Genomic DNA, 13,080 nt, shown 5'->3' with positions numbered 1-13,080 from the left:
CCTGCTCTTTGCCGTCTGTTCACTTTTAAAGTGCTGTCACAGGAAAACTCAGAGATAACATAATTTTGTAGACTGTTTCAATTGAGCAAGTGACAACTTCTAATTCTATTATATAACATAACCATATGAGATAAAAGTCCTGTTACCCTAAAATGGTAATAAAGGGGAGTCGAGGCTAAAACCTAACATAGAAAGATATCCTTTAAGTTGATGCGGTAAAATTAGTACATCAAGAACCAGTGGGGCATAATAGATAGGCTTGGAGTTAGGAAGACCAGAGGTCAAGTTCCACCTCTAGATAATGATAATAATGATAATGATAATGATAATAATAATAATAATAACTAACATTTACATAGCACTTATTATGTTCCAGGCACTGTGCTAAGTAAGCACTTTGAAATTATTATCTCATTTAATCCTCACAACTATCCTGGGAGGTAGGTGCTCCCATTTTACAGATGAGGAAACTGAGGCATGTAGGTTAAATGACTTGCCTGGGGTCACAGAGCTAGCAAGTGTCTGAGGCTGGATTTAAACTGAGGTCTTCCTGACTCCAAGCTTTGTTCTCTACTCACTGTTTCACCTAGCTGCCCCATGTACCCTCTGAACAGATTATTTCTGACTATTCCATCCTAGCCAGATCACTTAACCTCTCAGTGCCCCAGATAATACTCTAAGACTCTTAAGTTTCAGAGCAGGTGCTGCTCTGCATTGGTGAAGGGAGTTTCCTCACTGAATTGCCTGCACCAATTAAATCACAGGTCCAGTCTAAACTAATATGTCAGTATCTCTATCTTGTGTCTATGTGGACATAAAAATAATGAGAAAGGAGCAGGACTAAACGTTTGGGGTTATTCCTTTAATTTTAGACCAGCAAGCAAAATGGCAGATCCTTAAAGAAGAGGGCTCAAGATTTCCTATTGAAATGGAGCTTCTTTGGTGCCCGAGTCATGCACAACCTGACCTTGAACAACGCCTCCAGCTTTGGTATCCTCTCTGCTTTGGGAAACTCCTCTGAAATGTATTGTCTGCTTAGTGCAACAGCCACAATGATCACTTATAAACACCTGATTTGTATCCATCTTTTTGTACCATCTGTCCTGTATGGAAATGTAATGTTGCATCCCATTCAGTGTTTGAATTTGTTTTTTGTCTTTGAAAGAAAAAGGAAGAGAAACTACAGATTTTCCATGCCATCATGAGTTGTAGTGTGTGGGAGCCACCTGCTTTTGACTGTGTATCCAAAATGCTGCTCTGCAGGAATCAGAGAATCCTAGAATGTCAGAGATGGTGGGGACATCAGTAGCCTTCAAGTTTGACCCAATAGAATATCATGGAAAATGAATGCCCTTTAAGACATGTGGGGCAAGACTTCAAGACTCAGTCTTTGGAGAGCTCCCTGGGGTAGGAGTTGGAGAGAGGGGCCAGAAAGACATATTTCTAGATGCTTCTGATTAGATATTAAAATGGCTTTTAATATTTAAATTACTTGGGTGTACAGGGATACCTGAAAGCTATATCTTGAGTTATGCCTTTCCAAAATCAAGTGCTTCTGCTTATTTTTCTTCTTGACGTAATTTCAGTGAAATGAAGATCAGCCTATAACTATAGGGTTAGAGACCTGTTTAGGACACTAAGAGGTCGTGGCTTTCTTAGCAACACACAGACAGTGTATGGCAGGGGTGAGACTTGAACCCAGGTCTTCCTGACTCTAAGACTGCTTCTCTAGCTACCGTCATTCAACTTCTCTGTCCTTGATATCATTAATAAGATTTTTAAAAATTCATTTGTTTTTGAAATCCTTATAAGCTCTTTGAGGACAGATACTACTTTAGGTTTTTCTCTCTTTTATCCCTGGTATATAGAATGGTTCCTGTCACATAGGAGTCATGTAATAAATGCTTATGAATGTAATTAAATTGAAACACAACATCTAAAATAATCTAAGAAAATATTTTTAAAATTTTTAATGGTTCATCGTGAGCAAAGAAAAAAGCCAGCTTCATCTCAATTAAATTTCTAAAAAGACTAGAGAACTCATACAGAGATTAATTAGATATATGAAATATTTATTGTTTAGAATATCATGCTCCTATTTCATTTTTAGTGATTTCTTACAATCCACTGCATTGATGCTCAGCATTCTTTAATATGAAAAAGACATTCCCCCCTTTTTGTTAGGCAGTCGATGTGTAATTTAAAGATGAGTCAAAGGTTTTCCAGTATGTTTTTTTCCTATGGAATATATCCATATTTTTTGAAAGACAAAGCTTTAAACTGGAAAGAAATCTTCGTTTGATATTTTTCTTCAAAATTATGTTGACAACCGTCCAATTATTTGGCATAATGTAAACAAGAATGGTACAGAACTGGCCTCATTCTCCCACCGTTAAAGCTTATCTCACTCCAGTGTGTGCCTCTTCAAGTATAAAGCATGTCTCACTTTCATCGGTATTTCACTTTGATGTAATTAGGTCCCAAAGAGCTTGAGGGACAGTAAACATGCTGAACTAGGTGGGCCAGGACAAAGAAAGATTAGAGTTTCAGGTTAGGCATGTTGGTCTTGGCAGGTCATTTAAAGTCCAACGATTATTTGTTTATTTCACTTGCTCCTTGTAAAGTGTTGAAAGATGGTCATGGAGATAACTTTGGTACACTCATTTCTCCCTTTCTTACTTCATTTTATTCTTCCTTTCCTCCTCCCATTTCCACCCTTTTCTCCACACAAGGTTCTTTTCATTTAATCCGAATGCTTTTGGATGAATATATTCTACTAGCCATGGAGACCCAATTTAACAATGACAAGGAGCAAGAGTTGCAGAATTTATTGGAAAAGTATATGAAGAATTCAGGTAACTTGAGAAATGCATGCAGTTTGCATTTTGGCTTTATCTAACCCTACATTTCAAATTTTTAAAGTGAATAAACTGAGAGGGCTTGAGAAGCAGAATCTTCAAAGTACCTCAGAATGCTTCTTTGCTGAAGTATAAAATATTTGCATTCAGGCAAACGTGTTATGGGGGAGAAACGTGGATTTTCATAGTTAAAGGATCTGTGTTCAAATCCTGAATTCTATTACTAATTACCTATATGACAACCTCTCTGGATCTGTTTCCTGATCTGTAAAAGCTGAGTGTTTAGATTAGATGACATCTATAGTCTCTTCCAACTCAAAATCTACGATTCTTTGACCAGATACTAGTTGATTGATTGGTTCATTCAAAAAATATTTGCATGCCTATGTGCAAGGCATTGTGTGTCGAAATGGGTGATTGGGGCCAGAATGGCAAAAGGAGGGAACAAAGCAATATGAGGCATGATTTGAGCCCTCAGAGGCAGGTAGGCGGTGTAGCATTTGGAGCACTGGGCTTGGAATCAGGCAGACTCTTGTTTATGAGTTCACACCCAGGATCAGACACTTACTAGCCATGTGACCTTGGGCAAGTCACTTAATCTTATTTGCCTCAGCTCCTCATCTGTAAAATGAGCTGAAGAAGGAAATGGTAAACCACTCCAGTATCTTTGCCAAGAAAAGCCCAAATGGATTCATGAAGAGTCAGACACGATTGAAATAACTGAATAACAAATTGAGCCCTCAATTTCCTTGTACTCTATTGGGGAGATAAAATACAGATAACTTTAACAGTGGAAGTACTCATTAACCATCATGTGAGTTGTACATATCCTATGTAGAGCTGCTAAGTTTGATATTTTATATTTCAGTAATATATACTACATGGATGGGGTGGGGGAACATTGTGGAGGTTTTATCAATATTTATTGACCTGAATTAAATCAATACTTAGCAGAGTGAGAAATCATTTCCCTTTAGAGTGATATATGTTTTATAATACCTCTAACTCCAGAATCAATGACTTAAGTGGTAGCTATGGGAAGGAAGAAATATAGAGTGCTGTAGCTGAGAGCCAGCCTCAAAGTCAGGAAGACTTGGGTTCAAGGCTTGCCTCTGACAATTTCTCAGATATGTAACTTTCAGTAAGTCACTTAACTGTTTAGTGTCCCTAAGGAATTCTCTAAGATGATAACTTACTGATGAGTTGCTAGTCTTCATTGTTGTGGAGAGTCCTTACACTGGAAGTTCCCTACAATGATGAATTCATAAGTCTGGAACTCCTGCTCCTTTCCACCAAAAAGTAGAAGGAAGGAAGGAAGGACCAATTAACCCTGATTTTTAATGGGGCATTTCTTTAAAATCTTGAACTAAATGATCTAACTTTCAGGTACTTTCCTACTCTTTGACCTGACATCACATGCTGTCTAAGTAAGTGAATGGGACTTTCTTGTCTTAATCTTTCCAGATGCAAGCAAAGCTGCCTTCACTGCATCGCCAAGCTCTTGCTTTCTGGCAAACCGGAATAAAGGGGGCACTGTCCCTAGTGATGCTTCAGTCAAGAATGAATGTCTTGCTGAGGCGAATTACGTTTCTCTGCCCTCCAACCAGCCCAGTGTCTTGCCTTCTGCTTTACACCCTTTCTCTCCTGGGGATCCAGAGAATATGCAGCTTACAGGTACAGTTTAAAATTACCAAGAACAGTATCTCAACTATGCTTCAACAAGTGATTTTTATCTCCTTTCCTATTATCTTTCCTAATGATTCCAATGATTCCTAATGATCTCCAATGATTCCAAGAATAGGAAAGATTTAGCCTAATCCATTTGGAACCCAATAAACCTTTGTATTGAATGATAACAATTGCCATTAATGCTCATTATGCAATGAAATAATTGTTATTAATAACTTACATAATTATCCCATACTACAACTAGGTTTTTATCTTTATTGTATGGATTAAGAGACCAAGCTTTCATCTACATAACTCAAACATAGTTCAGAGGTGGGGGTGGAGGAAGGCAGAATCAGTGATTTAGTGGTTATTACAGTGCCTCCAAATATTAAATTTCTACCTTAACTGAATCTAGGAGCACTATACCACTCTTCTCAATAAAATCATTTCTCCAAACTAGTGTTTTGTTTGTTTTTTTGCTGGCCTAGGCTCCCTTGGTTGCTAAAATGGTTAGTGACTAGAGCTGATTAGCAGATAATAGCAATAAAAATGGTGTCTTACATTGATATACTTTCTAAAGGTATTTTTCTTTGGCATACTTTCACATATATCATCTCCTTTGATCACCATAATCCCTTTGAGGAAGAAAAGCATTGTTTATGCTTCCCATTTTTTAGATGATGAAACTGAGTCAGAAAGTTCAATGACTTTCTCAAGGCAATAAACTAGTTAATAGAAGAGATAGAATTAGATTCTTAAGACCATGCTCTTGAGACCATGAACACTATGCTGCCTACATTGCAAACACTAGGCAAATGTTATTTTGCTATGACTCTTTGTAAGTAATGGCCTTATGGACATCATTAGTACTAAGTAGTACTAGTAATAGAATCATGGAAATCTGAGTGCTCTCATTCTGAATGACTTTTGCCAAACTTCAATGGCATTCGTATGATATTAAATCAAAGAGTAGGAAAGTACCGAAAGCTAGGTGATTCAATTCAAAGTTTTGAGGAAATATTCCATTAAAAATCAGGGTTGATTGGTCCTTCCTTCCTCTTATTTTTTGGAGGGATCAGAGATTTCAGATTTGTAAATCCATTATTGTAAAGAGCTTCCAGCATAGTGTAGATTCCAAGGTTACACTGCTGTGGCCAACTCGATGGGTAGGACCATTAGCCTGCTTAGTAGTCAGTATCATAGAATCACAGAATTGGAAGCACCAAGCTATCCAACCCCTATCCAAACTACAGTCTCCTCTGCAATATACCCAAGAAATGCTTATCCAATCTGTGTTTGAAGAACTCCATCCAGGAGAAATTCATTGTTTCCCAAGGCAACCCATTTCATCTTTGGACAGCTTCAATTACTAGAAAGTACTCCTCAAGCTCAAATTATATTTTTATGTCTTCCAAGGGCCCTGAAGAACAAGTCTAATCTGTCTTCATCATGACCTTCTCTCAAGTAATTGAAGATCACTATAATATTCCCACCCTCAAATTTTCTCACTAGGCCAAATATTCTTAGGTCCTTCAGCTGCTCCTTATATGACATGATATTGAGAGCCTTCACTATCTTGTGTGTCCTTCTCTGAACTGTCTTTGATTTATCAATCCTAAAGTGCGGTCCTCAGAACTGAATACATTACTCACAATGAAGCCTGACCAGTGCAAAACATTGCAGGATTATCACTTTCCTAGTCCTGTACTCTGCCTTTCAATGCAGCCTATGATGGCATGAGCTTTCATGGCTAATATAGCATGAGTTTGAAGAGAAGGCTTTATGATAGAAGTGACACAGGGAGAAGAAAGAAGGGAGAGGACACAAAGAGTTGGAGATGAGGAAGAAATGTATCCCATGCATGGGAGGCAGCCTATGTGAAAGCATAGAATCAAGAGATACAAGTATAGCTTTTTGGGAAGAGGTAGCAGTCCAATTTGGCTGGAATATAGAATGCATGAAGTCATGTGGCAGCTTCCTTTCTGGTTAAACTGTATAAAACCACCCTATAAAATCATATCATCTTCCCAAGCCCGTTTCAATTATATTCAATACATACTATATATTAATTTCAAATGTGAACAGAGCTTATAAAATAATGTAACTTTTTATACAATGTGTAAGTCAGTTGTAACTAGAGGTCAGGATGAAAGACTGAAAGAAATTATTCTGCTTCTCTCACTTGGTTAAAAATGTACCCTTCAAGCTGTACTTCTTTTTGACCTTAGGGCAATACTCCTTGTCATTCTTCATGCTTATGCATGCAGATTTCCTTGATAATTGTAGGATTTATGAAATATTACTGTTGGCTATTCATTTCTTAACTTTGACGCATTGAATTTTCCAAGTTCTAAGAACATAGACCTATGTACTTTAGTAATTCCTCCACATAGAACTTCACATTAATGTTCCTATAATTTTGATTTCTTCCAGGTCCAGTAGAGCTGTCTCAGAGTACTGGTCACCTCGTGACACCACCCATTTCTCCAGCCATGGTCAGCAGAGGAAGTGTCATCAACCAGGGGCCAATGGCTGGGAGACCTCCCAGTGTTGGTCAGGTGTTATCTGCTCAGTCCCACTGCTCATCCTACTCAGAGCCCCTTTACCAGACTCTCTCACAAACAAATCAGAACTATTATGGCACCAGCCCCAGCTATCAAACCATGTTTCGAGCCCAGACCCACCCACCTGCAGGAATCTATCACCACAGAGCTGAACACAGTCGGTTCATGGCCTTGAGTGAACAACAGCTTTCTCGAGACTACTTCAGTAACAGCTGTGCTGTGTCTCCATACAATGACAGATCACCTTCGAACTATGGACCATCCTCAGCCATGCAGGATGCACACAGTATGCAGTTTCTAAATAATGGAAGTTTCAATTTCCTGAGTAATACAGGGGCTAATGGCTGCCAAGGATCATCATATCCTCCTAATGCACCTAACGGTATTGGGGAATTTTAAAGAACCTTCCTTTACTTTCTTATGCTGGTTTCATGCTCTGAGTAAGGTGAAGTATATGCTTGTGTTTGTGTAAGCAGAATGATTGAGCATATCTCTACCTATTGCTGAGCCATGCAAATTTCTGGTGGCAGTTAATTTAGTTAGTCTCTTTCTTTGTCTCCCATAAAGATCTATTATAAGTGCTTTGGCTGACCTTGTTAGCTTTTTAAGTAGCACTTATTTAAAGAAAAAAGTCATGTTAAAACTATGATCAGGGGACCAAACCAGAAATAAGAACCAAGAAGCAGTTTATCCACTGCTATTCATTGAAAAGTGGTTTGCCACTTAAAGTAATTCCTTAATGTTTAATTGTTGTAATGCTATTCTTTGGAAAAGTTGGGGATAGATATTATTACCTAATTTTTCAGCTTAGAAAATTATTACAATCAAAGGGCTTTCCTAGGGATATGAAATAAACTATTGGAGAAGCTGTTAGGTTCCCTAATTTTCAATGTGGTGTCCCATCCATAGGCCATCCCATCTCCCAAGATTATGCTGCCTTGCCCTACACTTCCCCCAAATACATAATTTACGATAAATAATATGGAACCTCTGAAAAACCAATGGTATTCTTTGTGGTAATATTTGTTGCTACTTCTTCGATGGTTCTAATCCACCCTCCAGTGACATTAACTTTGTAACATCTTGTGTCACTTGTTTCTATTTCTGACACATAATAAAACCTTTCTTTTATCTACTCATTCAACAAACACTGAACACCTGATATGTACAATCACTAGGCTAGATGTTTCAGGGCATTTGTAGATAATTGAGAAAGGATTTTATCTCTTATGGGGCATATAATCTGTTGAACTTCATTCTGATATTGTTTTATGAAATTCTTAACTTCTTAATACATAAATGTTGCTCCATACATAAATGTTATCCAAGGGCACATCTGTGTATTAAATAGGTATTCTCTCTAGGAACTAAAGTAATGAGCCTGAGTCTTCTTTCTTCATATACCCAAGAATGCTCTTAACTTTAATGGGTGCTAGGTGGGATATCAGAGGCCAATCTAGTCTCCCCCTCTCCTTTTACCATTGATGAAATAGAAGCACAGAAAGGCTATGATTTGGCCAAGGAGCACAGGGAGATCAACTGATGTGACCATCGTCAGAGGTAGGATTTGAACATAGGCTCTCTTGCCTCTAGAGCCAGCATTACTTCTGCTTGCACATTACCACCAATCCTGAGAATGCAGAGACCGAAGACCAAACCTGTAGTGAAGCTAAATAGTAATGGCAATGTTGAAAAAATTAGGGATCTTTATTTGTATGATGAATGAGCTTTCTACAATATTTTATAATTTCCTATCCACTCCGTCTTCATTCAGGACTAAATGAACTTTGGAGCAAATTAATCCATTGTCAAATGTCACCCTTTTCTGTTAATAGGATATTATGGAAGCAATATAAACTACACAGAATCTCATAGGCTTGGATCAATGGTCGATCAGCATGTGTCTGTTATCAGCAGCGTGAGCAGCATTCGCTCATTGCCCCCATACAATGACATCCACGATCCCCTGAACATCTTAGATGATGGTAGTCAGAAACAAGCAAGCTCCTATTACACAGACACGTCCTCTTCAGTTGGCTGTCGGACTCCAACGATAGGTAAGTATTTGAGCAGATTTTACACATACGTGTGTATGTGTGTACATATATGTATATAAACTGTGTGTGTGTATGAATGGGGTTGATGTCAGTTGCCATTTGTCAGCCTAAGGTATGAATTGTTAATGTATGGGAAAATGTATGAGAAGAATTAGTTACAAACACACAATGAAATTTTCTCTCTATATGTTGCTAAGTTGTCACTAACAGTTAAAGATATGGTGGACAGTACTATCTGTAGAAGTGATACAAGTTTTCCAGTATTTATTTCCATAGAAAGTAACTAGTGTATAGTCTAAGTAAGTAAGAGTGATCTATTCATGTATAACTACATGGATGAAATATCATGTTATGACCATTTTCTCATATAAGAGTTTGGTCCACAGTAAAGGTATACATTATGACAAAATTTTATATATATATATATATGTATATAATATGTACACATATGCATATACAAAATCACAGGTCTTGTCCAACTAAAATGCACACACATATATGTAATATGTACACATACATATATATACACATGCATAAACACACATAAATATATAAACATATATGGATTTTAGTTTTGGATAAGACCTGAGATTTTATTAGTACGAGGAGCTCTCAATGAGGAAGTTCCTTCTATGCATATAAATCAACCTCTTTTTAATTTATAATCTTAGGGAATTACCTGGGAGCACTGGAGGGCAATGTAACAGATACACACACACACACACACACACGCACATACACATATGTGTATATATACATATATACACATACACATATACATACACATACATACACATACATATACATACATACATATATATGTATATGTGTGTATATATACATATATACATATATATACATATATACATATACATACATACATATATATATATATATATATATATATATATATATATATGAAGGGCAAGACTTCACTAAGGTCTTTCTAACTCTGTTCTCTATCCATACTGCCTCTGCCGATATGTGGTCTTGAGAGGATTCTTGTTTTTGTTCAGTTGTTTCAGTCATGTCTGATTCTTCGTGACCCCATCTGTAGTTTGTTTGGCAAAGCTGCTGGTGTGGTTTGCCATTTCCTTCTCTAGTTCATTTTATAGATGAAGAAACTGAGTTAAACAGGGTTAAGTGACTTGCTCGGGGTCACACAGCTAGTAAGTATCTGAAGTCGGATTTGAACTCAGGTCTTCCTGGCTCCAGTCCTGGTACTCTATCCACTGTGCCATAGCCTTTAATTTAACGTTGACAGATTGATGTCATAAATATGCTAGAGCATTTGGAGGAACCCCCCTATTTAAAAACATGTAGGCATTTTACTGGAAGTCTACATTTTCCCCTCAATTATCAAGGAAGACATTGGGTAACAGACTAAATACTAGCAATGTTCATTATTGCTCTAGCATTTCCAGAGAAATAGTACATAGGACATCCTTAGAATAGTCTGGATCATCTTGTGCTCATTGTCTGGCTGAGCTGTCAGTTTTCGCAGCAGGATAGCCAGAACTAATATAACAATGAAGGCTGTCACTGACTGGTCTGATGCATATTAAGAGCTCAGCTAGCCAGTGAAATGGGTGGAAAGAGGAAGAGGGAGTAATCTCCTCCCACCAGCTCTACATTTTTATGTGTCCCATCACTATTTCTGGGGCCCATTAGCACAAAATTCCTAAATTTAGCCATCATAGGGGAGAAGGGTGTTGACTCACAATCACTGAAAAAGAGAAAATCATTAGTTACCCCTACCTCCACCTACTCAATGTGATCTTTCAACAGTTTAACAGGAAGCACTTTTTGTTTTCCTGTGGCTGGCACAGATGAGCTCTGAGCAGTGTCTAGCAACTCATCTCCTGCTCTCTGCAAATGGTCATTGCTTCTAGATTACTTTAATGAAGCAGAAAATATCACTCTAGGAAGTTTCCTCATCAAGAGAGACTAAAATGTACAGCGTTGCCATTGTAACTGTTTGTTCTATTTACATATAGAGATAATGGTACCTTCGATGGAATGTGTGTTAGGGGAACATGCAGCTGTATGCATTTGTAATGAGGAGCAGCTTGCAGGCAAAAAAGGGTTTCAGCAACATGAGGAGAAACCAAGGAGGAGGCTAAGTAGTATAAAATGCAATAGGAATTCCCTTAACTTCTGTCCTCAAATTCTTGCAGTTAATAACCTAGCCTTGGGAGATGCCAGGCAGGAAGCTAGAGCTTGAAGGTTCCATAGAGACCATCCAGTCTAGCCCCTTCTTTTTTCCCAGAGAAGTGAACTGAGCTGCCCAAGACCACATAGGTAATAAGTAGCACAGATGAAATTTTAATTCAAGCTCTTTGACTACAAATTTTGCACTTATCACTGTATCAGAAATGTCATGAAAAAATTCAGTTCATGAAACAGCTGGTGTCGTAGTGGATAGAGCCCTGTACCTGGAGTCAGCTGTGTGTCTTTAGGCAAGACACTTAAACTCTGTTTACCTCAGTTTTCCTCAACTCTAAAATGGGGATAATAACAGCACCCATTTCCCAGGGTTGTTATGAAGATCAAATGAGATAATATCTGTAAAAGCACTTAGCACTGTGCCTGGCACATTGTAGGTTCTATATATACATGCTTCTTCCCTTCCTCCAACTCAACAGACACTTTTAAGGTGCCTATTATGTGCAAAGCACTATGTTAGATAATGGAAGGGTAGGAGAAACAACTTGGGTATTTGGAGATTATGAAAAATGGTTCAAGAAGGAAACACTGAATTTTCTGTGGGAATTGGAGAAGAAATTAGATGAAGAAAACGAATATTAAATATTATGCTGTGATTTTAAACATACATACACACAATTAGGAGACCTGTGTTTGAGCCACTGACTCCAATGTTAGTAGCTATGACAGTGGGCCAGTCACTTCACCTTTTTTACCATTTGTAAAGGAACAGTAATAATTTTACTACTTACTTCATCGGGTTGTTGTAAGTTGAGTTTTGTAAAACTTAAAACTTAATTTAGAAATATGAGTCACTATTGCAGAGCATTGCAGTTAAAGACGAAAAGAAAATGCGAACAGAACCCACAGGTGGTGATTGCTTTTTTTTCCTCTTGCAGCCTCCAATATGTCATCAGCCATTCCAGCGTCCTCATCGCAGTGTATGTTTGGAACTTCTAGTCAATATCCAGCTCAGGAATCTCTGGACTCCCATGGAACGAGTAGCAGAGAAATAGTGTCATCTTTGCCACCAATCAACACTGTCTTCATGGGAACAGCAGCTGGGGGGACCTAGGCCAGAAAAGGTGGTGGGTCCATTTTGAAAACATTCCCAACATCACTGGTCCAAAGACCACTATTCCCAGAGCTTTCTAAGAGAGGAGAGAAAATAGACTCTGCTGTAACTGGACGCTATTCTTGAAGTCACTTCACTGAGAAAGAATAATCATAAAAAAAGACTGGACAATCTCCCTACTCATCAGAAAACAGACAGCTGCAAAGAGTACCTTGCACATGAATCATTCGATATGAGTTCTTATTAATAGTTGTAGCTTCAAGCATCAGCAAACTAATAGAATTAGTAGGGATTTGGAAAAGCAAATATTTCCATTATGGAGAATTGACATTTCCCTTTCTAATTTATTGAAAATGTATATGCTGCCACTGTTTTGTCTTTTCTTTCTCTTCCTCCTCTTCTTTCTCCTTTATTTTTTTTTAAAGAAGAAAAGTTTATTTAATGCCTGTACACTGTCCTTTATTTATTAGGATCACAGAATCACTGTTTACGATCCCTTATTTGACAAATAGTCAAATGTATGTGTTCTACCTCCTATGGAAATGTTTACAACATAGTTTTGATTCAATTCAGCCTATGCCAAAGTTGCTTGACTTTCAAATCTCTTATGCTTTAGTAGGTTGGTTTCTGTTGCATAAGGTTGACTTTAT

At 37.8% G+C, this 13,080-nt stretch overlaps 1 protein-coding gene across 1 annotated transcript in view; it reads left to right on the top strand.

Moving 5' to 3' along the window:
• RFX6 (regulatory factor X6) overlaps positions 1-12,430 on the top strand; it is a 68,850-nt gene extending 56,420 nt beyond the window's left edge. The window contains exons 14-19 of the mRNA XM_036768534.1: positions 873-990; positions 2,733-2,855; positions 4,323-4,532; positions 6,963-7,475; positions 8,929-9,150; positions 12,255-12,430. Coding sequence (XP_036624429.1) covers positions 873-990; positions 2,733-2,855; positions 4,323-4,532; positions 6,963-7,475; positions 8,929-9,150; positions 12,255-12,430 — 1,362 coding nt within the window. The remainder of the gene's footprint in view (positions 1-872; positions 991-2,732; positions 2,856-4,322; positions 4,533-6,962; positions 7,476-8,928; positions 9,151-12,254) is intronic.
• Positions 12,431-13,080: the final 650 nt, after the last annotated feature.

This window comes from Trichosurus vulpecula, chromosome 7, assembly GCF_011100635.1.
Source record: "Trichosurus vulpecula isolate mTriVul1 chromosome 7, mTriVul1.pri, whole genome shotgun sequence".
In the NCBI taxonomy this organism is placed as follows: Eukaryota; Metazoa; Chordata; class Mammalia; order Diprotodontia; family Phalangeridae; genus Trichosurus; species Trichosurus vulpecula.
Note: the sequence above shows the minus strand (reverse complement) of the source record. Positions and strands in the feature narration are given on the sequence as shown.